General features: G+C 45.2%; 1 protein-coding gene across 4 annotated transcripts in view; it reads right to left on the bottom strand.

Annotated features, from left to right (window-relative positions):
• Nucleotides 1-27,686, bottom strand: part of LOC137435633 (sprouty-related, EVH1 domain-containing protein 2) — a 137,646-nt gene that overhangs the window by 54,256 nt on the left and 55,704 nt on the right. For 3 of the 4 annotated variants that reach the window (XM_078785649.1, XM_078785644.1, XM_078785654.1), the window contains exon 2: nucleotides 22,534-22,711. The exons of the other annotated variant lie outside the window; for it this stretch is intronic. In XM_078785649.1, the coding sequence (XP_078641775.1) occupies nucleotides 22,534-22,711 (178 nt within the window). The remainder of the gene's footprint in view (nucleotides 1-22,533; nucleotides 22,712-27,686) is intronic. 4 annotated transcript variants of the gene reach the window in all.

Below are 27,686 nucleotides of genomic sequence, written 5' to 3'. Positions count from 1 at the left end.
CTTGTTGAAGTCAAAATCCCCCTGGCTGGTGTTGGGGAATCCTGACTGTTTGCTGGACTGCCGACAGGCATGGACCGCAAGCTGCCCTCTCGCAAGATAACTCTTCTTCCATTTCCCCCGCATCGGATATTGACTGCATGAGAATACCTTCACAAATACCTTCACATGAATACCTTCACATGAGACCTTCACAAAAATCTGCTCTCTCTTGTCATCTGCAGCTATCATATCCATCCTCTAGAGTCTAGACCATGGAACGCTGAATAATGTGGCAATGCAGTCCTAATCAAACAGCTTGCTTTCTAATCACGGAAGGCCAACCCAAATGAGGGCAGGCTTAGGTCATTTTGTAAGGCTCACAAGAAGCGGATTTCCATCCAAAGGCATGCCAGAAAACAACATCTGGCTAGCTTTAAGCTAAACTCATCAAGCTGAACTCCCTCCTCCAAGTCCTGGAGGCGCCTTAAGTCTGGCTCTGGTGTTTGCACCGCTTCCACCCACTCTCTCATCCAAAACAGAATGCCTCAACTCCTGTTTGCCTCCAAAGCTCATGTGCCTAACCTATATCTGTCCATACCTTGCATGAGAATGCCCAAGCATGACTGTTCACAGACTTTTTCACCTGAGAAGGTAGAAAATAATACTGAACAGCCTTGGCGATGGGCCTAATTGGGATCAATGCCAGAGTTCTCAAATCCTGCAATCCTACTGTCACTTCTCCTCTGTCTGCTTTCTTTAGCCTGTCATTCACCTTCGGTACCGTAAAATGGGGTGAATAGGGACAGCAATGTGAATAGGGACACAAACTGAAAAAAAGTTCGGAAACTTTTATCGCTGAAAATTGATAACCATACTGATTTGTTGATATTTGGGTTGAAAGTGTTCTCTTGTGTTTTTAAAAAGCAACTTATAGTCCCTATTAACCCCATATATTGGTTAAATAGGAATAAATAGGATTTTTATGGCTGTCCCTATTCACCCCGTTTTACGGGTGAATAGGAACAGTCACTAATACAAAAAAATAATAATCTCGCGGCTTGAGGAGAACTCTAGAATAAACAAGAGATATCCATTTTTCTTAATATTTTCGTTTAATTAACGATATCTGCCAAACCACGCGCCCTATCGCAAATTCCAAAAGGACATTTTAGTAGATTGACATGCTGAACAGATTGTGAAGTTTCCCCTCGATTGGATCAAAAATGAGGGAGGAGCTCGGTTTTAAAGGTTCATGCTTAAAAACGTCATAACTCTGAAACCAGGTGATGCATGACGTCATGCTGCTGACTTTTTTGTTCGTCATGGGTATGCGATTCTGCCTGCAAAGTTTGGCCTCGATCTGTTCAGCCGTTGCAGAGAAAAAGGGGTTTTTCGTGTTTTCACGAAAAACAATATGGCGGCCGAACCACGTGACCTGTGACGTCATAATTACCATTAAAATATTCTACAGACCGAGTCCCTCATATTGTGAAAATTTGATCTCAATTGGTCCAATTATTGCAGAGAAAATCTTTTTTAAAGGAAATTAAAACTTAAAATGGCACTGAGTTAAGGATCATCAGAATTATCAGAATTCCCAAAGTTCAAAGTGCCATAACTTTGTCAAAAATGATCGAAACGTCGTGAAGTTCGAACTTGACCTATAACTTATCATGAGGAAACCATGTGCCAAGTTTGAAGTCATTAGCATTAAGCGTTTAGAAAAAAAGTCCGGAAAACTGTTCTTTGCGTGACGGACTGACGGACTGACAGACTGACGGACGGAGGGACGGCGTGCAAACCTATAGTCCCCACCGGTGTACACCGGTAGGGGACTAATAAAATGGATGGAGGCCCTGAATCTTAAATATGAGGCCAGGGGTTTCTCTCTGGACATAACTATGGCATTTGACACATGCTGATACTCAACTCCGCTTGCCAAGCTTTCTGACTGTGACATCGATAGTGCAGCGGCATAGCAAACCAATTGTGCATTTTGTGATGGAAGCACCAAATTTGGCAGAATGATAGAATATTATATGGAGAACATTTTCAGATATGGAACCACTTTGGAATTCACCCCAATGTGGCCGCCATATTGGATTTCAAAATGGCGGCTTAAAAATCTTTAATTACAAATATTTCTGGTTCTATACCAGCTACAGCCTTGATTTTAGTGTCTGGATGTACAAACTTGAGGTCAAGGAATTGAATGGTTCTACTTAGAAGTTGATTTACTGACGCCATATTGGATTTCCTAGTCTTCTTGGATGTGAAGTCTTCTAGTCTTCTTGGATGCACATCTTGGATACACATCGTCCTACATTGGTGACCCCAAAATAAAATGACTCAAGAGAACAAAAAGCAATAAGTGAGCTTCAAAACAACATGCATTGGAAATAACATCAGATAAAACATTCCTTCACCTGGCTAAACAGTTTATGCCTAGTCTTCTTGGATGTGAAGTGCCCCGCATGGAACTTGGCAGCAACATCTGGGTGTTTCTCTGCAATGCCAACCATGTCCCTGATGTGGACTGGTAACCAGCGAGCATAGTGGATATGGCCCAATGCAGCGAACCATGCAGCTAGCTCTGGTAGGGTGTCCATGTACAGCGTGAAGTTGGACTCTCTCAGTGAACGTATGTAGAGGAGTATACAGAGCTCCAGGTTAAGTACAGTGGCCCAGTACTGAAACTGTGGACATGCCGCTGCTCTCTGGTCACACCATGCCTCGAACTCCAATGGTTCCTCATCTCTTGCAGTTGCTCTTTCGTTGTATATGTCATATGCACGATGCTGCAGTATGTGTAGGGCAGCAACAGTTACTTGGTGGGCGCGTCTTGTACGGCTGACGTGAGCTGCACGCAAGAAGGAGTCTGCTGTGCCAGCTGTTGCTATCTCCGCCTGAACCAATGCCTGTGTCCAACCGCTGTCTTGCAGCCAGTCTCCTGCTGTCTTCAAAGCTGCCATCTCTGTGTGTAGACCACCCAGCATGACCACAAAGAGATCTTCACCATGTGTGTCTGGCCAGTTCCATTGCACCTGCTTGGCGATCGCATAAAGTGGTTGGTCCAGTGTGACGACGGGTATCTGTCCAGGGTTTAGCTCATTGATCACTGCTTTCACGACATCCATGGCATGGCGGATCATTGGCACTGAGTGGGCTTGGTCATGGAAGAGGGGAAGCAAGGCAGTGGGTGTGACTGTGATACTAGTATCCTTGGCCGATTGGTTCTCTGCGTGATGTGCAGCCCAAGAAATGTTTCCTGGATTCTGTGTGTCACCACTGTCACATGCATCCTTCACAGTCTGGAGCCACCTCTTCTCTTTATCCAGTTCAGCTTGTGCAGGATTCCTCTGCAGCGACGCCTGGGTTCCAGCTGGTACAGGGTGGCTTTTGGCAAGTGAACTAACTGGTTGTACATCTGTGTAATACCGTGGAAGGTCCTCCACAGTCTTGACATTTGAGACACCCCCGATGATGACAATACCTCGGTCTGTGCCTTGATTGTCATAGTCTGGATGTTGTATCAATGAAATACCAGTTCCGTGGAAGGAGTCGTGTGCTGTCGTGGAACTGGGATTGTGGTCTATATTATCCACAGCTGATGTGGTGAACACTCCACCGCGGAGCTTTGGGGGACAGACCACCTTCTCCGCCCGAAAGCGCTGACAGACCCCGTTCCCCAGCTCTGCAGAGATCCGTAGCACTCTATCATAGGCAATGCTGATCCCTAGTCCAGATAATGTGTCAACCAGTTCCCTCTTTCTCGTATGGGCATGAAGCATCAAGCCAAGATATATTGGCAAAGGAGTCTCTTGACTAATGCTGTGTCGTACGTCTGTGCCTGCACCTCTCCTCTCATGCTTCACACTGTTGTATTTGAGAAGTTGAGCTATTGTCACAGACGCCGATGCCGATGACTGACATGCCTGATCTTTGATGCCTGCGCCCTCTAAAATCATGGAGACCATTGTCAGCAGCAGTTGTGGCACAGACTCTTCTTGACATTTGTTTGAGAAGGACCCATTGAAAGGCTGAGATGACTGGAACATATCCTTCCTTATAATCCCTGCAGCTCGTGCCAGGTGCACAACATCACTGTCAATATCATGTTGACATGCCTTGGCTAATGCACTGCCAATGTCTTCCTGAAACACCAGCAGGACATCTCTTCCCTGCCTGTGCTCCTGCAGATCAGGGAAGTGTGCCAGGATACGCTCCTTGAGTCTGGTTGTATGGACTCGTGTTTCCAGCACAACTCCGAACTGTTCCATTCTCATTGTGTAGAGCTTGGTGAGGTCTGCCATTTTGAATACAGGAGCAGTGTCTTCTTCTTTAGCAGTTTCCTCTATGTACGTTACCAGTTCAGCAAGGACTATTGCTGAAATGACATCTACCGTGCTCTGGTTTTGCTCGGCAAGCTTTTTTGCTGCCCTCACGCGGTTGTATAGCGATGTCAAACATTTCTTATGGTACTTGGCCTCTCTTGCGACCATGTCCCCAGCACTCAGTTGGGCTAACAAAGTGGTATCCTGAAGAAACTCTGCAGCCTTGCGAACGTGTTTATCTAGTTCCAATGTCGCTGCTTGATGAAACTCCAAACCAAGCTCTTGCTGGCAGAAGAAGCACAAATTGGCGCATATGCTATCAACACAAGCTGCCTGAGACCTAGTAAGCTTGTACTTATCTGTGATTGTACTGGGGATAGGGCTTCCCTCTGAATGACTTCTCTTCTGTACCCGCTGTAGCTTGGTAGTGTTATATTTCACCCTGCATGACTTGTGCCACTTGGCTTGGTGGGCAGCTAGAGTGGCAGCTATCCCTTGGCCTTCATCCAGTCGTTGCAAGTCCACGTCTTGTGGCAGCTTGCCTAGTTTATTGAATGCTGATAGATTGTCTTCAAGTGTCTTGTATCCAGCACCTGCATCAGTTCTTTTCGTGACAGCAGGACACTGTAGGGACTCTCCTATATCAACTTGACACAGAACACAGAGTTCCCAGTCCAGTGGCGTCTTTGGCGTTGAAGTTACATGCTTGGTAACATGAACTAACTTGAACTGCTTCGACATGATTGAAACCTGGATGGAGCAAACAAACAAAAAAGTCGTTTAATTAGGGGTTAATCAACGGACCAGCATGTTTTATCTACAGGACAATACACGACCCCCCCTGAAATTTGACACCAAATGACCTCTTTTAGGGGTATTTTTGGCCGAAATTTTCAAATTTTTCACTCCCCAGACCCCTAGATGTTCCCTTGAGCTCAGAATCGCCGCTGTAATGTGTCTACTGATGTTAGAAAAGATATAGGGTGAATGGGGCAATAATTGTGCCTGTAGGATTTGTTTCCGCCACCCCCCCTAAGGGTTACAGATTTTTAAAGCCGCCATTTTTAAATCCAATATGGCGGCGACCTTGGGTGAATTTCAAAGTGGTTCCATATCTGAAAATGTTCTAAATATAACATTCTATCATTGTGCCAAATTTGGTGCTTCCATCACAAAATGCACAATTCTTCTTAAATTTTTGCTATGCCGCTGCACTACGAAGGTCACATTCATCCCTGGCTTGCAGGCTCGCTGTACTAACACAGTCAGCATGTAACCCTCAATTGAATTCTGTTATGTCCTCTCGCAGTTGTTCGAGTTCCCCAAGACCGCATCTTGGGTCAACTATTGTTCTTTATGAACTTAAATGACCTCTTGATGCTCTGGAAAACCCTCCTTTTGCTCTTTGTTAATGACTCCACTGTATGCTGTACCAAACAACAGGATACACCACATGACCAAAAGTATGCGGACACCCCTTCTAATTAGTGGAGTCGCCTGTTTCAGCCACACCTATTGCTGACGGGCATATATAATAAAGCACACAGCCATGCAATCTCCATAGACAAAAATGGCAGTAGAATGGGCCATACTGAAGAGTTCGGTGACTTTCAACTTGCCACCGTCAAAGGATGCCACCTTTCCAACAAGTCAGTTCGTCAAATTTCTGCCCTGCTGGAGCTGCCCTGGTCAACTGTAAGTGCTGTTATTGTGAAGTGGAAATGTCTAAAAGCAACAACAGCTCAGCCACGAAGTGGTAGGCCACACAAGCTCACAGAACGGGACCGCCGAGTGTTGAAATGTGTAGCGCATAAAAATAGTCTGTCCTCAGTTGCAACACTCACTACCGAGTTCCAAACTGTCTCTAGAAGCAATGTCAGCACAACAACTGTTTGTCGGGATCTTCATGAAATGGGTTTCCATGGCCGAGCAGCCACACACAAGCCTAAGATCACCATGCACAATGACAGGTGTCGGCTGGAGTGGTGTAAAGCTCGCTGCCATTGGACTCTGGAGCAGTGGAAACACGTTTTCTGGAGTGATGAATCACACTTCACCATCTGGCAGTCCGACGGATAAATCTGGGTTTGGCGGATGCCAGGAGAATGCTATCTGCCTGAATGCATAGTGCCAACTGTAAAGTTTGGTGGAGTATGAATTATGGTCTGGGGCTGTTTTTCATGGTTGGGGCTGCGCCCCTTATTTCCAGTGAAGGGAAATCTTAACGCTACAGCATACAATGACATTCTAGACGATTGTGTGCTTCCAACTTTGTGGCAACAGTTTGGGGAAGGCTCTTTCCTGTTTCAGCATGACAATGGTCCCGTGAAGAAAGCGAGGTCCATACAGAAATGGTTTGTCAAGATCGGTGTGGAAGAACTTGACTGGCCCGCACAAAGCTCTGACCGCAACCTCATCGAACACCTTTGGGATGAATTGGAACGCCGACTGCGAGCCAGGCCTAAGCGCCCAACATCAGTGCCCGACCTCACCAATGCTCTTGTGGCTGAATGGAAGCAAATCCCCGCAGCAATGTTCCAACATCGAGTGGAAAGCCTTCCCAGAAGAGTGGAGGCTGTTATAGCATCAAAGGGTTAAAACTAACTCCATATTAATGCCCATGAGTTTGGAATGAGATGTTCGATGTTCGGGTGTCCACATACTTTTGGCCATGTAGTGTAGCTGCAGCATTCTCTCTGCTGACCTGGAAAGGCTCAAGTGCTGGTCCAATACATGGATTATGTAATTCATTCAGGGCAAATGTCATACTCTCACTCAGTCACTCCAGAAGGACTGTCTTCCAAACTCAGGAACGCGATCATTAGAGAGGATAATGTTGTAAATCAGTTGACATGCTGGCAGGATGGCCTAGAGGTCCAGCCACTCGCCTCTAAGCCGTCTAGCCTGGGTTTGAATCCTGACTCAACTATAATCTGTCATCCTGGTGTTTCACAGGCAAGGTGATTCATCAATGTGTGTGCCGTCGCTAGGAGGGACGCCAGGATGGACATTAAACGAGTGTTCTGTCTGCTGAATTAGTTGATGGCGCAAAGATGCCACGGTGTGTTTCGGAAAGAGTAGGCAAGATATCACCGGCATCATGAGCAAATTACAAATTCCTACTCTAACCTATAGAGGGCACTGCATCAGCGGCACAGCTGCCCCCTCAGCCAATGACGTTACCCCGCAGCCTTGTGCTGCAAATGAACGAACGGAGAAGTTAACATGCTATCGTAAAAGTGTATTCTCTTGCCTGGAATGAAGTCATGATGGTGTTTTGCATATGTTTAGAAATACCAAGTTTTTGTTTCCTTTTAATACATTGATGTTATAGCCTGGTGTTGGCTTAACGGTTAGGGTGCAGGCTTGGGATCCGAGAATCCTGAGTTTGAATCACGGTCAATCGTTGAATTAACACCAGGCGAGTTGACTCAGCCTGTCATCCTTCCGAGGTCGGCAAATTGAGTACAAGCTCACTGGTAATTGGGGCAATGCATCAGCGGCACAAACGCGCTTCCAGAAAAATGATGCAACCAGCAGCAACAGGCTGCATACAGAACAACAACAACATTGATGTCATATGGTGTTGCTTAATTAAATGTGAAACCCAACAAAGAAGGGTTGACTGTTCAAATGTTCATTGTAACATTTATAGGACAGCAGTAACATGTGGAAGCGATTACTAATTGATCGAAGTATATTTGCCACTTAGACAGAAAAGACCAGAAGGTTTGGGGACTCTCTCAAAGGTTCGCTCATGATAAGTATTTGAGAGAATGAGGGCCGAGCAGCAAGAGAGAAGAGAGACACGGAGAAGCCATGAAGGAAGGGTAAGAGCATAGAAGCAACAATGGCACAAGGAGTCCACTGGAAAACAACACGAGGGAACGCGTTTTGAAGACCATGCCATATTGTGATTTGCATAGGTGTGCAAACAACTCCGGGAGACCATGTCAGCATTCTCTTACAAGGTGATGAAGAAACGGCATTGCTGCATTCTTCAGCCAGCCAGGACTTCAAGCGCGGCTCACATGCCTGAGTGAATTTGGGGTTTCACCTAAGTGGCGTGCCTGGTTTGAAGGGGGCGAATAGAGCGCCACTGTAATTTCTCTGTGTAAAGCCGGCCAGGACTATGCGAATAAAGATGCTCCTGTGCACGAGTTTCACCTGAGTGGTATGCCTGGTCTAACATGAGCTGTGAACTCCTGCCGTTATGCACTGAAACATCACAACTACCAACTCACTTCCTGGTCGTCATCCTGGACAGGGTTTGTTGGAACATTGGCAGATAGGAAGAAGACTATCAGGCACTGGATGCACATTTCGGACTTGGTACCTTTATGAGAACCAAAGAAGGCATCTAACATGTACAGCTCTACCCTTCGTCACTGTGCCACAGCTAAGTGATTATGTATATAACCCAGTCGTATTGTAGATTTTGATGTCTATAATTAAATAAAATTTGATATAACTAACCCATAGTTTCAGTACAGTCTTAGTTAAAGTGCATGTATCAAGACTGTAGTTGGAGTTAGGTTGCTGTCCCAAGTCAGAATGTGGAAGACAGCATAACACACCTGTGCTACTCACAAACCCATTTGTAAATGTCCACAATCAATCATTGGAAGTGGTTCAGTCTCTTGAGCTTCTGAATATCGCCATCAGTCACTACCCCTCATGGACAGACCACCTATCCAAGCTGGGCTCAAATTCCATGTAGAATGAAGAACTCGTCTTGCTGGTGAAGGCTCTCGATCTGCATCAATGGACAGGTAGAACAATGGACGAAATCAACAGGACGTAGATCGAGGTATGCTAACCGCCATGGGAAGCAAGGAGAAGCTGATGTTTGGAAAGTTGATCCTTCATCGAAGTAAAAATTTAACGTCTCTCCTTGCTTCCCACGGCGGTTAGCATACCCCAGTCTACGTCCTGTTGATATCACCCTTTGGCCTCAAATTCAGCCATATACTGGGGACCCTCAGTTGCATGAAGCCCTTCCTTCAATGTCTCACGGCCTACAAGGCCTTTATCCGTTTCTCAATGGAATATTGTTCTACCCTAAAGGCAGATGCCGTCAACCCTCACCCACGCCTCTCTCTCATACTATGGAACCCAAAGCTCTTGACATTATTGGCATCAACCACAAAAACGTTGTAAAGCACAAGGTCTGCTGTACTCCCATCACATCAGGTTGGGGGCCTGCTTTTTTAACCGCCTCTATTCTGGTGTTGCTCCCTCTGACCCTTCCCATTTCCTCTAGTGTGTACACATTCTTCCAGTAACCTGTTCCTTGATAAAAATCGCAGAATATTTACTGCTCACGTCCACTCCTTTGCTCCTCTTTTCTCCTGCTTGTGGAACTGCATTCATGGGGCTGTGCAATAGCTCTCTTCCCTCCAGGCCTCGATAGACCACACAGGTACATGTGCTACTCACATGTTAAAAGGGGGGAATACAGTGTACAACCCTTAGCCAATTCGCTACATTAAACATGTGCTTGTGTCAAATGCAATGTCACGTGCATTTCACAATGTCCATGGCAGGTGCATTTCCTCCCACAACAGGTCATGTGCCATATGTAGCATGTCACAAATTAAAAAGTAAAATATAAAACGTTTGGGCATGATTTGCCTGTACCTTTGGCCAATGGGTAATGGTATAGAGAGTGGAGCGCAGAGCAGCTCTGCCCTAGGGTTCATTGGCAGTCAGTCTTTATAAAGTCGGCTCATGTATGCATGCTGTCTTGGATATAAATAGTTGTACATAGCAAGTTATCTAGTGTATGCTTATCATTGTGAAACTTACAAATGATGATGAGATGAACGGGTAGGTGGGTTCATATAAAGGTTGAACTGATTTTGAAGATGAATAACAGTTTCATCATTGGCAGTCACGTAATGTTATGTTATAACCACAAAGTTGCCATATAATATCACTTTTCGTAACTTAAAAAAAGACAGCAGTACACATTAAATCCAGAATCTGACCTTATCCTGTATAGTTTCACCTACAATCCAATATACAACTAGAAAGCATCTGAAAATGCAAAGACCATCAGTGTCCGTTTGCATTCAGACGTCTTCTTCTTCTTCTTCCATGTGCTCAAAATAACAAAAATAGTAAAAAAAAACAAAAAAAAAACCAAAATTAAAATTGATGATTGTATGCAACCTTTGAACTATAAATCTAAAAATAAAAATCAGCTTCTAGCTTTTGATTGATGAACCAATTCAGTGACCCAATATGCAAATTACATTTCAGGTCAATTGAACGAAAATTGCCGATTTTATGCAACCTTGACCTTTGACCTTTTGATCTAAAAAAAAACAACCCAGAAAACAATCCACTCCTGCCTTTTGATTAGTGAACCAATTCTGTGACCTGATATGAAAATTATTAAAACTTCAGGTCAATCAGGCGAAAATTGCTGATTTTATGCAACATTGACCTTTTGATCTAAAAAAAACAATCGGCTGGTAGCTTTTGATTGGTGAACTAATTCAGTGACCCAATATGCAAATTCTTAAAATTTAATGTCAATCGGATGAAAATTGAATATTTCATGTAACACTGACCTTTGACCTTTTGACCACACTATTAATTTGCCTTCTACATATTCTCATAATAAAGCTCTGTTGAAAATTTGATGACAAACCTCAAATGGTAAATTTACATTTTAGGTCAATTGAAAGAAAATTGATGATTTTATTTGACGCTGACCTTTAACCTTTTGACAAAATTGTTAATTTGCCTTCTCCATATTATCATAATAAAGCTTTGGTGAAAATTTGATGACAAAACGCAAATGTGAAATTTTTTTTAATTATGGCCTGGACAATTGGACACACGAACGGACACACGAACGGACACACACACACACACACACACACACACACACACACACACACACACACACACACACACACACACACACACACACACACACACACACACAATTGCAAAACCACGTCTGCTGTGCATGCCACGGCCACTGTTAAGACAGATAACAGGAAAGGGGGAAACAGCAAAGTTCTTAAAAGGGCTATTCATACAGAGGGTGAGTCTGCAATAAATCCGACATTGAGAAATTGAGAGTCTGTGTGAATGCAAGTTTGCACGTCAAAAGTTCTGAGGCTTGGTCAATCCATCTGGAACCACTGATTAGTAGGATTGACTAAATCTGCGTGAACACAGCAGCAAAAGCAGTCTGGCGTGACTTGGTATCCGGTATCCGAGGGCATGACTCGGTACATGAGGGCGCTCGTCGGCGGTAATTCTCGTAGCAACAGTGGTCACGTGATCAGCAGCTATGCAATTTTGCTACCTGCCACCTGGCCCACATTAAATATTTTTTATGCGAATGCTGAAACCTTACTACGGAGCTAATTTCTTGACAATAAGTCTGGAATAGATACTACAGATAATTATGAGGCTGTTTTTCTTTCTTTTTGCAAACAAACTGGGCCAAGAAAAGGCAAGCATTTTGTCCAAATGCAACTACTCCTGCATACCATGGGGGATTACCTTGTACAAATAAAAACACCATAAAACCAACGACGCCAGACAAAACAGTCATACAAACAGATTGCGTTTGAAAGAAAACAATCCAACGATCCATTCAGCAATCTTACATTCACGGGCTCAATGATCCCGGAACTCTCTCTCTTGCCACACTTTTTATAGTCAAGGGCACACCAGACTATCAGGCAAATGTCAATGCTGTTATCATTATAAGAAAGTAAGATAAAACATAGCAAGTTCATTAAACGTAAACCACCTTCGGAGAGGTTCAACAAGCAAAGCAAATTCTCCTCTCACGACTCACGCAATGGATGAGGCAAGGAAGACATAAGAATTTTCATTGCCAGGCGGTGTACATTTCCAGCAAAACATATTGGCCCAGAGGGCAGCCATAAACATCAGAATTTACTTTGGAAATTTCACCCGACTTACCTTACACAGAAAGGATTGAAGCCCAAATTCCCACAAATGCTGGGACCACTACAGACTGCACTGTTTCCTCAAAATGCCGAAACGATGCGAAGTTATTCCAATATTAAAACGACCACGTGTGTTTCATTAATGCCAATTGCCAACAAAATTACCAGTCAACCCATACCTTGTTTCAACACTTTGCCTTAAAATGACTTTTTTTTTTTCTTCAGTGATAAAATCCAAAATAGTGAATGAAGAAGCAATGCTTCGAAAACTCAACTCCAGGCCGTTACCTTTAATAGTTAATTAAAATAACTTCTCATAATTTAGCATCTGTGATCACTTTGCAGTTTTGTGGGAAAGCATAAGATAAAATGAGGAAGCTGATAATGAGCTCCACTTGATATACAGTGGACACGCGCCAATTTGAATATATACTTACGACTGCATGGAGCAAAGGCATTTCCTGGAATCTGTATTTTATCGACATATCTTCCTCAATTTTGGTGAATTAAAAGGAGACTCAGCGAGTCCACCCCTCTCACCCATACCTCCCCCAAACAGGTTTGGCAGGAAATTTACAGATTCGACAGTGATTAAATGGCTGTTATAATCTAAATTGTATCAAAATTGAAATGTGTTTTCAGACATTTGTCTAGTGGGCCATTAGAGAGTCCGAAAAGCACTGGTTTCCCCGACTCCCTGCCTATTATGATGCCTGTAAAACACATGGATAGATATGACCATACATCTCCCATGATTAAATTTTTACAACTCACGAGGATGAAGGGTAAAGCCCAATGACTATTTCATTAGGCATCTGTGGTGTGTACGTTTATACACCATTTGGCTAATTTTTGGATCCTTTCCAACAACTTTACATTAATAGATGACACAATTACAAGGATGGTTGAAATGGGATTGGACTTTTGTTATTATGGTAAAAACACATAGTAATGTATGTTGATAAATTAATTTTGAGGTAACTTATCTTTTAAGACTAAGTGTTGGTAAGCAATACCTACCACACTCAATGGCGTAATGGTTCGAGTGTCTGCTCTGAGTCTGGGTCGGTCGGTAGGTCAAACCCTGGCCGACTCATACCTAAGACTTTAAAAATGGCACATGCTGTTTCCTTGCTTGATATTCAGCATTTAAAAGAATAGAGCATGGTCAAACAACGCTGGGAAGGCAATGGCAAACCACCCAGTACAACACCTTGCCAAGAAACTGCTTCGGCAGCAACAACGCCCTGTAAAGAGTATGCATCAAAGTATACATCAAATATCAAATAAACCAATTTTTATCATTTCCTGCTTTAATGCACATGCTGAAAATATTCGCAATTCAGATAACATACAGCAGCGACTAATTATCAAATTTATGCTAAAAAAAAACAAAAAACACAAGGTTTGGTAAAATCTAGAGAAGCCCGAGAGAAAAGCACGGCGATGATCGCCTGCCAAGGTCACATACAAACTTAGTTAGAAAGAAATGAAGACCCGGTCAAAATTTGAGCCACTTTTATATTTAAATTTCTAAATACAGCCTTCATGTTTCTCTTTAAATGACATGTTTTACCCAAAACTGGGATTGCTAAAGCCACCGAAATCAAAATCAAACAAAGTTTTGGGGAATAGCTTAATTTGCTCTTAAATCATTCTTACGTTATACTTTTATAAATGACGGATGGTAAAAAGTTTTAAAGAAGGGTAATTTAAAAGATAAATACCCAACAGCCGAATCCTTTCAAAATATAATAAACTTTCTTACTTACTCAAAAATATCAAAAATATCAACTCAAAAATATAATAAACTTGTCTCAAATATCAAGTGACTTAATTTTTTAAATAAAATATTTATATTATTGAATAAATTACTTAAAGACAGAAAAGTGGAAACAATATAAAAGGGTTGTTCAATAAGTAAAAACATTTCTTTATTTTCAAAATGTTAACAAACTCCTAAAATGATGGAAAAACCGAACATTTTTCCAGCAGGATGCAAGAATCTCATGCACCTTAGTGGAATTGATCATCACCAGATGTCATGCACTCAACAGTTCAAAACGGCAGGTGCATGCGCAGTCAAGCAGGTTAGAAGAGTCGCCAACAATGATTCGCATTTTTGTGGCAAAAGGTCAAATGCCAGATGACGTTTATCAAGAAATATCTGTGTAGGACGAAACTATACAAATAAAAGAAAGGTTTCAAAATTTAGTGCAAATGTTCAAAGATCGACGAGAAAATACAACAGAAGTTTGAAAACATCAATGGGTAAAGTAATGGTCACTGTATTTGGGATGCAGGAGTATTTACAAACCTTTTGTCAAAGTGACACTATACTTAACATGACTGAATACCACTATGTCCTAGAAACATGCAAAAAAATACCTGAGAGAAAGGGCTGTGGCTCTGCACAGCGAAAGCCTTGGAGAACTTTCTCAGCTTGCCTACGGGTAGCTGTCCGTACTGCAAACTTCCGACCCCGTGGGCCGGTGCAAGACGCAAGTGGATAGGCATTTGCTACACAAACTCTTGATAGATCGCTACCAGTGAAAGGAATGTTTATCTGGATTAGGTGTTTCTGAAGAGCGATGGGAAGGACATACATGGGGGTTGTGAATGTAAAGGGAAAGTTGAAAATATTTACTACTAATGTTGAGAGGTGGGAAGTATGGGAGCTGTGAGGGCCGTCATAAATATATTGTTACAGGTTTCGGGGTTCGTTTGCGGAGTTTGCGAGGGTGTTGCTCAGACTCGCCACTCAACCACCAACCCTGAAGCCGCAAGACATAGACAACTCTGTGGCCTGCCAGGTTGCTAAGCAACCACAGATGCCGGTTGGGACAACTGGCTCGAGCAGAGTCCTCAAGCCCAGCATCGAGTTACTTTACCTGGTGAGCTATCTCAACTGGGGATCCACGCTCTCAACTTCGCACCCTGTCTACTTATTACGTACGGCCGAGCAAAATTACACTATTTTTATTTACGCAATTATTACCTTATTTATCAGCCTGGTGTTAGCTTAGCGGTTAGGGTGCTGGCTTGGGATCCAAGGATCCCGAGTTCGAATCCCGGTCGATCGTTGAATTAACGCCAGGGGGGTTGACTCAGCCTGTCATCCTTCCGAGGTTGGCAAATTGAGTACCAGCTTGCTGGGATGAATGTGCCGGTGTGTGCCCCGGTTTAGAATAGGTACACCGTATCCCTGCATGTCGTAAGAGGCAACTAAATGGTTGGCATCAGGAAGAGCATCCGGCCATAAAAATAAAAAACACATTGCCTCAAAAAGGGAACCATGATGATTGTCATGGGTCCCGCAAGGCTAGTCCCGCTCTAGCAGGGAAAATGGCCGTAAAAAAGGATTTTTTTATTACGATATTTATTACGTACACACTATGCCAAATGAATGAAGGAAAAGAGACAACCGAACAGGTTTAAAGCAGTTTAACAAACTAGGTACACATTTACAGCAAACCAATCAAATACAGTATGTACAGAAAGCAGAGACATAATAATATAAATTTATTCCCTAGCACATAAAAAAGCCCCTTCTGCAATCTTACTAACATTTCAAATCAAAATTTCAAATCAAACCACATTTCAAATCTGGCCTCCAAAGCCAGTCGCCGACTGGGCATCCTCCGTCGTGCGAAGTCCTTCCTTGGCACACCTGAGCTCCTCACCACATACAAGGCTTTCATCCGCAGCTCAATGGAATACTGCTCTCCCCTCTGGGCTGGTGCTCCTGCCTCACACCTAGCTCGTCTTCACGCTGTTGAAACCAAAGCGTTCAGAATCATTGGAATGTCCCGCGATGAAGCTAACTCCAAGGGCCTTTCACTCACTCACCGCAGGCAGGTTGGTGGTCTTTCCGTCTTCTACCGACTCCTCTCTAGCCTTGCCTCCCCAGCTCTCTCTGGGCTCTGTCCCCCAAATATTCCTACCGGTCGCACAAGATTCTCCTTGATTCTCCAAGATTGATCTCCTTGATCTCCTTGATCTCCAAGATTCTCCACAAGATCCTCCAAGATTCGTCTCCTCAACCCTCTTATGGTTAAACTGCCAAAATCAAGACTCTCTGCTCACCTTCACTCCTTCATTCCTCTTTTCTCCTGCCTCTGGAACAAACTCCCTCACACTCTTCAATCCCACTCCACCCTCCAGGTCTTTAAAACAGCTGTTCACCACCATCTCTTATCTTCCCCCATCCAAAACCTTGATCTTTTCTACCCCCGCTAATTTCACCCCAAATCCACTTTTTTGAAATACCAACTTCTGTCCGGGAAGTCCTCGATGTCCTTGTGTTTTATACCTCTCCCATCCCACCCCCCCCCCCCACCCTTCCCACGCCTCCTCCCCCCAAGCCCTCTCCCTCCCACACATCTCCCTGCTCTCAAATGTTATGTTTGTGTGCTTCCCCCTCTCTCCCCATCTTGTCTTCCGCTCCCTCTTTTTATATATTTTGTCTGTCTGGTTGATTTGTTTGTGAAATAAATGTTAGCTCTTTCACGAGCCTCGATTCAGTATACAAAAAAACAAACAAAAAAAAACAAAAACATTACGACGAAAGACAGGCGTGCCACAATCATCCGGAAAAAGTAGAGAGGAAGAGCAAGCAGATCAGAGTTTAGAGGCTTGGGTGTGGCCTCTTGCTCACCCCACGCAAACAGGCAGGCTTGCGTTGATCCCAAATAGAGGGAAGGGAAGGAAGGGAATATGGTGATGTGTCGGTGCGAGGTCGGCATGGGCGTAGCATATACAGCGTAAGCTCAGAGGAAAATGTTTGAGGTGTTAATCAGTACCTCATCCCACCTGGGATGGAGGTTACTTGTTGATAGCTCTTTGGAATTGTTGAAGTTGACTAATTCAGGGTTCTTAGAGACAAAAAGGAAAGATGGTGCAAGTCAGTGTGGAACGCCACCAATAACCCCACCCCATGCTCATCTCAAATCCAAGCACAGCTCGTCTCGTCTCAAATCCAAGCACAGCTCGTCTCGTCTCAGCCCAGCGCTGCCCGTCTCGTCTCGTCTCAGCCCAGCGCTGCCAGTCTAGTCTCGTCTCAGCCCAGCGCTGCCCGTCTAGTCTCGTCTCAGCTCAGCACTGCCCGTCTAGTCTCGTCTCAGCCCAGCGCTGCCCATCTCGTCTCGTCTCAGCCCAGCGCTGCCCGTCTAGTCTCGTCTCAGCCCAGCACTGCCCGTCTAGTCTCGTCTCAGCCCAGCGCTGCCCGTCTCGTCTCAGCCCAGCCCAGCGCTGCCCGTCTCGTCTCAGCCCAACCCAGCGCTGCCCGTCTCGTCTCAGCCCAGCCCGTCTCGTCTCAGCCCAGCCCAGCCCAGCGCTGCCCGTCTCCTCTCAGCCCAGCGCTGCCCGTCTCGTCTCAGCCCAGCGCTGCCCGTCTCGTCTCAGCCCAGCCCAGCGCTGCCTGTCTCGTCTCAGCCCAGCCCAGCGCTGCCCATCTCGTCTCAGCCCTATGTTTGAAAGATGTCATAACGTCTTCATGTTGTAGGTTATGCCACAGTGCACTTGCCATATACACTCGCTGAACAACAATACTCACCATTGGCATCACAGTGTTAACTGTGTCAATGTGATGATTGTGGTGTGGTTTGTGATGTGGCGCAATGCAAGGGTGGGGGGGGGGAATTTGAATGAGTTTGAGGATGGAAGGGATGGAAACGGACTAAAATTAAGTGTGTGGTTTTGCAGGAAAGTACGGGGTTGAGAAGTTATGAGGGGGAAAGGGTGAGGGGTTTTCGGCAGGCACGGGAAATTGTTTTGGGAGCGAAAGGGTGTGGATTTGGGATTGAGGAATGGATGGATGGATTGAAAGAGGATATAAAGTAGGAAATCATATCGAGAGAAAGAGTCTGAGCCAAAACTCACACAACACAACTTCCCCATCCCCTGTTAAAATGGGATGGGACCTGACTAATCACACTTACTAACGAAATATCTAACCAAGTGTTTCTGGTGTGTTGGATACAACACATAAGTGGGTCCTTTTCCCATAACCACAACAGTATTGTTTGTTTGGTTCCGGAGCCACAAAATAAATTATATACGAGATTTTTGCATCGATTGCGAAAAGTTGAAGAGTCCGTGTGTATTTTTTTTTTTTAATATCCATTGCGGCCACTATCTTGTATTAGTAGGAAATTATAGGAAATCTACATTTCTCAGTCTTGTCCATTGATATTTATCGTATTTCCTCTATTTCCTCTATTTCCTCTATTTCCGTGAGTGCGATTTTCATTCAAGAACAGAATAATTGGGGTTTTAAACATTTTAAAGTAGTGTCAGGTCCGTAGCCGATGAACACCAGCCTTGGACGAATAGCTGGATGGTCTTTAATTTCCGAGGGGAACGGCCGAATTATTGGTGGTTATTTTTAGTGCGCACGTGGGATGGAAGGCAGCAAGATGCTTACCTGAACAGAAGCCACATGGGTTTATTCCCGAACCCACAAACAAAGGCACATGACACAACAAATAAAATGCAATACAATAATTTAATGAAATTAAATTGAAGAGGTGAAAATTAAAGGTGAGGTAAAACTAAATCCTAATTTGAGACGTCTCCACTCAGTCACAAAAACACACAGGTGAAAAGATAATCAAAATAAAATGTTTCCCTTTTAAACAGCCGGCACTCAGCTCTGTGTCAAAAATGGTGCTTAGGAGCTTGATGGTAGCTGCAGCCGGTGTAGCCACTTACACGGGAAGCACTCAATGGCGCTGGCGCTGCGCATCGAAAACGCCCAGGCGTCAGCAAGCAGTCAAAACAACTCTTCCTCGCTTCCACCGCCAAGCGCAACGCGGCCCTCAGCTCCCCTGAAGAGCACCACCGACCAATAGCACCCACTCCTCCTACATTGCAAAGGTTCCACACAGCTCCAAAAAGTCTCCTCACAAGCGCACACGAGCCAGCCGCAGCCGAAAAACCAGAGACAAAAGTGACCGAGAGAGCGACTCTGCTTCTTCCTCTCTGCTCGAACCTTCTCGCTCCGACGTCACTCCGACCAATCCTGAACTTCAGAGCGTGGCCTGCCGGCTTTACTCTCCCACACCCAACCCTCGCCCCCCCCCCCCCCCATACCACTCTGGGGGTGAGACCTTTTTCGTTACTCGGTGGTGGGGCGGGGTTTACTTGCTGAACCATTCCGCCTGATTGTTGTTATTGTTGTTGTAACAAACGTGAGTTTTTATGGCCGGCCTTGCTGCAAGTGCAAAAACGTAGGGAAAAATCACCGAAGGCAATCACATACTGGGGGAAAAAAATAATCTTAACCCCTATCCAATTACCATAGCTTCACCCCTCATATGAAGACATGAAAACAACTTAAGCTCTGGTTTCCCCACTTTATACATCAAGATGTCTCCTACTCGTCCATGCTATACCTATACGATCCTATCTGTACTGTGGTATTTCATCATCTACCCCCACAAACGTAATAAGTTACTTTTTTGTCTAAATGCAGAAAATTATGTTTGAAAGATGATTTGAATCACAGATTTTGTGCAAGCAATAGCGGGTTAAAAGTTACTGGCAAGCAGAAAAGAGCTACTAAAAACGCACCTACTGCACATGCGAAAAAGAGCTTGTTTAGCTTTCATATGTCATTTCAAAAATCCCATAGTCAGAGGAGTTTTTTGGCTAAAACTGCTAAAACTAGAACAGAAAATGCAGTTGCGCTCATCTCAGCCATGCTGAACAGTTTACATTTTGTATCCCACTGAGAGGCCGGATCTGCATCCAGACCTTATTAAAAATCGAATCGGCTTGTTCTCGTCACCTATCCAACTCATCCACTTCATTTTGTCATAATCCGTCAACAACTTTTGGAAATACCAAGCGAAACTGTATATCGTTTTTGGCCCCATCTCTCAATGATGAAGAACATTGATTATTTAAGCCATTCTCACATCTGGATCCAGATCCGGATCTTCACCAAAATCAAATCAATTAGTCATTGCCACACACCCAACCTGTCCACAAAGTTTAATCTGAATCTGTGCATAACTTTTTGAGATATCCTGCTCACAGACAAACAGACAGACAGGGGGAGTGAAAGCATAACCTCCGTTCACATTCCGTTTAGACTTTAGAAGGTCTCTGCCTACAGATAAAACCAATACATATCACAATGTAGAATGATGCATTAATCAAGCATACAAATGGTTTCCTCGTCAGGCTGTATTAATTTGAAGATTAAAAATTATACTCAAAAGCCATGCCCAAAGTAACGAAAGCATTCAATTTATATGGAGGTTGCATTTATCGCATGTAAATTTCGCATTTTCAATACGAGAGAAAAATAAGAATCCCCGAACAAAATTCCCAACCCGTATTTAGGTCAGTCATGGGGTGTATCGGCAACTCTTCGCTCATTTCATGGACTCATCTCACCTTAAAATAACCCACTCCTCCACAGATAAAAGATGCAGAACTTGTGAGCTTTCCTCTTTGACACAGTATAAATAATGTGCAAAGCAACATTTGATGATTCCTGGAAACAAGGATGTTGTGTGGCTGGCAGAGAGTTGCAATACTAAATTCACGCTTGCTTACACGCAAACACGCGAGAACAAAGCACACTCATGACTTTTTCCACGTAACTGTCAAGGGCACGCAACGGCACAGCGAGCATAGGCAGAACATTGAAGGTGATGGGCGAAGGTGTTCAGTGTTAGTCATATCCTCACGCCACTCCTCCCTCACACTCCTCCCTTGCACTTCCACCACCCTCACTCATTTGTCCCTGTCATACCAGTTCAGAGCAGTCGTACCACCCCCTCCACTATCATTTGACAATAGTTGTTTGTATGATTAGCAAAAGCGCTCAAAGAAGTGTAAAGTTGAGAAAAACATTTTAAGCTGCTCAAGTCAGTGGTGGACAAAAGAAAAATCCAAAATAATAAAAACTGTCATCTGATGCATCATGAACTAGCAGACAAAAATTGCAGTTGAAGAAACCACAATCAATGTAAATTCCCCTCTCACATTTAATTTTTTTAACAAAATAATCTTATTTCCTTCTGGTGAAAGCCTCTCATGTTTGCCAATCAACTGCAGGCACAAGGCCGTTCCAGACTCAGAGGCCGTAACAGTAGGGTAGTCAAGCACCTAGCTCACATGGAAACGTGGAATTTATCCAGAGTACCAGCATGCGTGACTTGGTCTGTTAAAGTCACAGAGAAGCCTTTAAAATGGCCAAAAATATCTCCCCTTCCAGCAAAATAAAAAGTAAACATGGAGACTGGACATCTGGATTAAATTCAGCTCAGGAAAGTGGCACATTGCCAAGATACAAGGCAAAAATATTTCGAGATACAAATTCAGGACAGAAGAGAACAGAAACACCTTGGAGTGAAGGACATATTATTCATAAAAGAGATCATGGATTTGGCCACTCATTAGCATTGTGGAATTAGTCACCACATGGTTTATTTATCTCCATGACACAGCATAAGGCACCCGTGCAGAGACAAGTCACTTTCCAACAAAGCCAACAAAAGAACAAACAAATGATGGCACATGAAACGTGCATTAAAAAAAAACTGCCACCATACTGAAGTCATTATGATGCAAAATATTAACTCTAGATTGTCCTCGAAAATAATATATAAAAAAACAATATAGAAGAAAAATAAAAAACAGAAGGGTGTAGAATTTCATTTCCCTTTCGATATCTCTTTTAAACATTTGTTTACGGTCTCTTCTTGCTTTTCTTTCCCACACCGAGTAACGGTGTTGCACTTCCATAAATACAAGTCACACCGAGAACGTAAGAGCTTGCACAGGTTGTGCGATGCAAGCAGTGGTTGTCTGGAATCGAAGAATGAAAGCCCTGGCCTCGAAGAAGGCATGATCGCATTGCCACCTTTAACAAGCTTACACAAAACCTTAGCTTGAGGATCTAAGAGAAGTAAGGTTCATGATGCCCTATCGGAGCTTGGCACAATTTCCTCTTGACAACCACCTTACATAAAGTAAGGTTCAATTCTTAATTAAGGTTCTTAAATTCTTAAAGTAAGGTTCAAAGTAAACTTCAGTTCAATCAGACTGGCATCTACAACTCAAAAATTCCTAAAACCGTCACACAAACAGAATCCATATAGGGTACTGTATTGTACGCATTTAAAACGATGACTTGAAAGAAAGCACAAAAGTGGATTATTTCATCGAGCTGATGAAACCAACTATCGGTGATAAAGTGCCATACAGGCTTGGTTTTGTTAGTTGCAAGAAGACCACACAAATAAAAAAGCCACAGCTCTTACCAGACTGTCCCGCAGTCGCTCCCCGTAGATGCGGAACAAAGTTCTGGTTGGCTCATCCTGTGCCACTCTCTTGTAGATACCAACCATGCTGATCCCTCCACCAGCCAAAGGCACCCAGCCCCCACTCGAGTCATCACGGGTCATGACCACCGCCCGCACGCGCACCATGGAAATCTCACTGGTGGCGAGAGCAGAGGTAATTTTGGGTTACAATATGACCACGTCTCAAGCCAGTCCTGTCAACCACCACATTAGTGGGTTGGTAGCCAGAAGTATCGTCAAAGGGTCTCTCAGAAAGAAATATATAAACAACGTAATGTTGGACACACATTGGAGTCATATTAATTATCAGTTCTATCTTTGTATCACATATTCAATGAAGCAACCCCAATTGTGGTGATGACACGAGGCTGACATTCCCAAGGTTATGAGTTCAAATCTAACTTAAAGCTGCAGTATTAAGGATTTGGATTTAAACATCGAGAAAGAAATCTACTCTCAGGAAAATTGTCTTGCCATTACTGCTTTGTTCATGATAAGTTCAACTGAATTAGTTCACCAATGACCTTCATGGAGGGGTAATCTGCCTGTTCCACCTGGTGTGGTCGACATGTAATGCCAGTCCGTAAATTGTGGTTAGCTATGAAAACCCTCAGGAGAACTTAGGATGGGCAACAAAATGCTACCAATGAAAATGCAATACAACCCATTATCCACATAAATGGATAATACTAATAACTACAATAATAATAATGATAAAACAAACAAGAGCAAGAATTGCTTTGCAACATGTCTCCTTCTGATGTGATATTTTCTAAGTCAAAAAAGGGAATAACTGATAAATTGACGAAACGCCATGATGCTCGACCTTGTTCTGTAACTTATCATAATAAAGACATGTACCAAGTTTCTGTTGAATTTGCTTAAGGGTATAGGAAAAAAAGTCTGAAAAACTACAGGTGGGACGGACGGATGGAAAGACGGACAGATAGACGGAGAGCAAACACATAGTCCCATCCGGTGAAACCGGTAGAGAACTAATAATAAGAACTTCCGGAAACTCCGGTGAAAATAATAAGATTTCTGAATAATCCTCTCCAAGAAGTTCTGTCACTCAAGCTTTTGGGTCTCACTATCTGCCATGATCTTTCCTGGGAAAACCACATTTCAAATCTGGCCTCCAAAGCCAGTCGCCGACTGGGCATCCTCCGTCGTGCGAAGTTCTTCCTTGGCACACCTGAGCTCCTCACCACATACAAGGTTTTCATCTGCAGCTCAATGGAATACTGCTCTCCCCTCTGGGCTGGTGCGTCTGCCTCACACCTAGCTCGTCTTCACGCTGTTGAAACCAAAGCATTCAGAATCATTGGAATTTCTCGCGATGAAGCTAACTCCAAGGGCCTCTCACTCACTCACCGCAGGCAGGTTGGTGGTCTTTCCGTCTTTTACCGACTCCTCTCTGGCCTTGCCCCCCCAGCTCTCTCTGGGCTCTGTCCCGCAAATATTCCTACAGGTCGCACAAGATCTGCCTGCAACCCTCTTATGGTTAAACTGCCAAAATCAAGACTCTCTGCTCACCTACACTCCTTCATTCCTCTTTTCTCCCACCTCTGGAACAAACTCCCTCACTCTCTTCAATCCCACTCCACCCTCCAGGTCTTTAAAACAGCTGTTCACCACCATCTCTTATCTTCCCCCATCCAAAACCTTGATCTATTCTACCCCCACTAATTTCACCCCAATTCCACTTTTTTGAAATACCAACTTCTGTCCTTCCTGGAACTCCTTGGTGTCCTTGTGTTTTATACTTCTCCAACCCCCCCCCCCCCGCCCCCTTCCCACGCCTCCTCCCTCCAAGCCCTCTCCCTCCCACACATCTCCCTGCTCTCAAATGTTGTGTGCTCTCAAGTGTTTGTGTGCTTCCCCTTCTCTCCCCATCTTGCCTTCCGCTCCCTCTTTTTATATATTTTGTTTGTCTGGTTGATTTGTTTGTGAAGTAAATGTCAGCTCTTTCACGAGCCTCGATTCAGTATACAAAAAAAAACAAAAAAAAACAATAGAAAATAAATATACAGTAGAAAATATAGAGCGAAGTCGATGACTTGCCATCGCAAATCCCCATGCTTCCCTCCAAAAGAAAAGTTGAAAGATGGCATAAAGGTCCACCAGGAAGGACCCAATATCAAATTCTGAGGTTTTTTTCCCCCCCCCGTTTTCACCCCTGTGACACGAAATCCCCACCACCTGGCGAATGAACCAGGGGAAAAATCGAAAAAATTGTTACTTATTGTGTCTTTCACTGAGGAGAGGCTTCTGTCTGGCCACTCTGCCATAAAGCCCAGATCAGTGGAGTGTTGCAGTGATGGTTGTCCTTCTGGAAGCTTCTCCCATCTCCATACAGGATCTCTGTAGCTCAGCCAGTGACCATCAGGTTCTTGGTCACCTCTCTTACCAAGGCCCTTCTCCCCCGATTGCTCAGTTTGGCCGGGCGGCCAGCTCTAGGAAGAGTCCTGGTTGTTCCAAACTTCTTCCATTTAAGAATTATGGAAGCCACTGTGCTCTTGGGAACCATCAATGCAGCAGAAATTTTTTTGTAGGCTTCCCTAAATCTATGCCTCGACACCATCCTGTCTCTGAGCTCTGCAGTTCCTTCGACCTCGTGGCTTGGTTTTTGCTCTGATATGCATTGTCAGCTGTGAGACCTTATATAGACAGGTGTGTGCCTTTCCAAATCATGTCCAATCAATTGAATTTACCACAGGTGGACTCCAATCAAGGTGTCGAAACATCTAAAAGATGATCAAGAGAAATGGGAGGCACCTCAGCTAAATTTCAAGTGTCATAGCAAAGGGTCTGAATACTTATGTCAATGTGATATTTCAGTTTTTTCTTTTTAATAAATTTGCAAAACTTTATAAAATCCTGTTTTCTCTTTGTCATTATGGGGTATTGAGTGTAGATTGATGAGGGAAAAAATGAATTTAAACGATTTCAGCATAAGGCTGCAACATACCGAAATGTGAAAAAAGTGAAGGGGTCTGAATACTTTCTGAATGCACTGCATATAAATATATATTTCGCCTCCTCTGTCCACTCAACTCCCTCATTCTTGCTGTTGAAGGTGTCATACAATTAATCTCCGAGGGTCTTCATGGTTTGGTTCAATATCGATTACGAATCTGACGGACAGCTGGGTCTGGTTTCAGGACAAATAGTACTCCAACTCCCTACAGGAGCGGCGGGAAGGGTTATGTAATCTTCTCTGAGGTATATAGATTACAGTAGATCTTGGCTCGCACCACAAGAAGGATGGGAGTTACCAAGTTTTCAATAACCACGTTTCTTATAGAGAGCTCGCAAAGTGGCTTAAGCAACTAAACGAGCACTCCATTCAAAACCGCTGATAAGGAACAGCTGGCTTGGCAAGTGCTAGCTAGCTGCCTAGTAAATGAACACCCACTAGGTTTCTTGCCATACAGGTTAGTGATATTTCAGGCAATGAAAACAAGGATGAAAAGACATAAAATGTCATCGTGTTAGTAATTTTGCTCTACGGAGATAAAGGCCGCCAGTATGCCATTTTAGGTTGGATGACAAAACAAAATATTCTGCAAATGTATAGGCTTGAAGGAGCTGCGCTCCAACGCGAGTCGAAAGAAGTGACGCGACCAAAGACGGAATTCGTCCGAGTTGCTTTATTGAAACAAAACAGCTCAGGTATTCTGACAAAAGCCCGTTTATCGGGCAGCAATATATATACACATTTATGTCGGGAAGTTTGCCCGGCAAAAGCTAGACCGGGCATGCCCGGGTGTCAAGGGCGAGCCTTGGAAAGGCGAGTCTGGACCTGCCTGGGCGTGTTTGGCTGCGGCCTGGCAAGTCGAGGCTGGGCGTGCCCGGGCGCTCTGGACGAGCACTGGAAAGGCGAGAGCGGGCATGCCCGGACGCTCTGGGCGAGCCCTGGAAAGGCGATAGCGGGCATGCCCGGACGCTCTGGGCGAGCCCTGGAAAGGCGATAGCGGGCATGCCCGGACGCTCTGGGCGAGCCCTGGAAAGGCGAGAGCGGGCATGCCCGGGAAAGACGAGACCGGGCGTGCCCGGGAGGTTCGGGCGTGCCCGGGAACAGTGAGTCCGGGCATGCCCGGGAGAGGCGCGTCTGGCCGTGTTCTGGCCGGTGCAAGGCGATTGTGTGCATCCAGCGGTAACCGCTACACACGCCCCTCCAGAATCGACCTGCACCGGCAGGGTCAATTTAAGGGGGGTCCGGATGACCCGGCCAAAGCGACCCCTGGAGGGTTGTGGGGAGGGGTCCGACGTGGTGGTGGGTGGTCGAGCGGGGGGAACTGTGGACGGGGGGCGGCCTCGCCGCGGAGGAAGGGCCAACCGTGGTGGTCGGTTGACGTCCATGTGCGCCGGTTTGAGGCGGTCCACAGAGATACGGTCCGACCGGCCGCCAACGTCGACGACAAAGGACTTGTCGCCCCGTCGCAGGACCCGGAAGGGCCCGTCGTACGGCGGCCGGAGTGGCCCCCGGTGCGCGTCATGACGCACAAAGACGTACTCCGCTGTGCGAAGCGCCGGGGGGATGTAGGACTGGGGGCCACCGTGGCGGGACGTTGGCAAATCGGCGGGCGGCCTCCTGGAGGTCCGAGCGCTGGTGTGCGGCGGACCAGGGACTGGTAGCGTCGGGCACGAACTCGCCCGGGACGCGGAGCGGCTGGCCATAGACGAGCTCGGCGGCGGACGCCCGGAGGTCCTCCTTGGGGGCCGTGCGGAGGCCCAAAAGGACCCACGGCAGCCGGTCGGTCCAACCGTCGTCCTGAAGGCCGGCCATGAGTGCGGCCTTCATGGAGCGGTGAAACCGCTCGCACAACCCGTTGGCTTGGGGGTGGTAGGCCGTGGTGCGGTGCAGCGTGACCCCCAACGAGCGGGCGACTGCGCCCCAAAGTTCGGACGTGAACTGTGGGCCGCGGTCGGACGAGATGTCCGCCGGTGCGCCGAAGCGCGCGACCCAGGTGGCGATGAACGCCTGCGCCACGTCGGCGGTGGTGGTGGAGGTGAGGGGCACGGCCTCCGGCCACCTGGTGGTCCTGTCCACCATGGTGAGCAGGTGGGTGAACCCCCGCGATGGGGGCAGGGGACCCACCAGGTCC

This window comes from Myxine glutinosa, chromosome 1, assembly GCF_964187855.1.
Source record: "Myxine glutinosa chromosome 1, kmMyxGlut1.1, whole genome shotgun sequence".
NCBI classification, from domain to species: Eukaryota; Metazoa; Chordata; class Myxini; order Myxiniformes; family Myxinidae; genus Myxine; species Myxine glutinosa.
The sequence above is the reverse complement of the archived record's forward strand: the minus strand, read 5'-3'. Positions and strand labels throughout refer to the sequence as shown.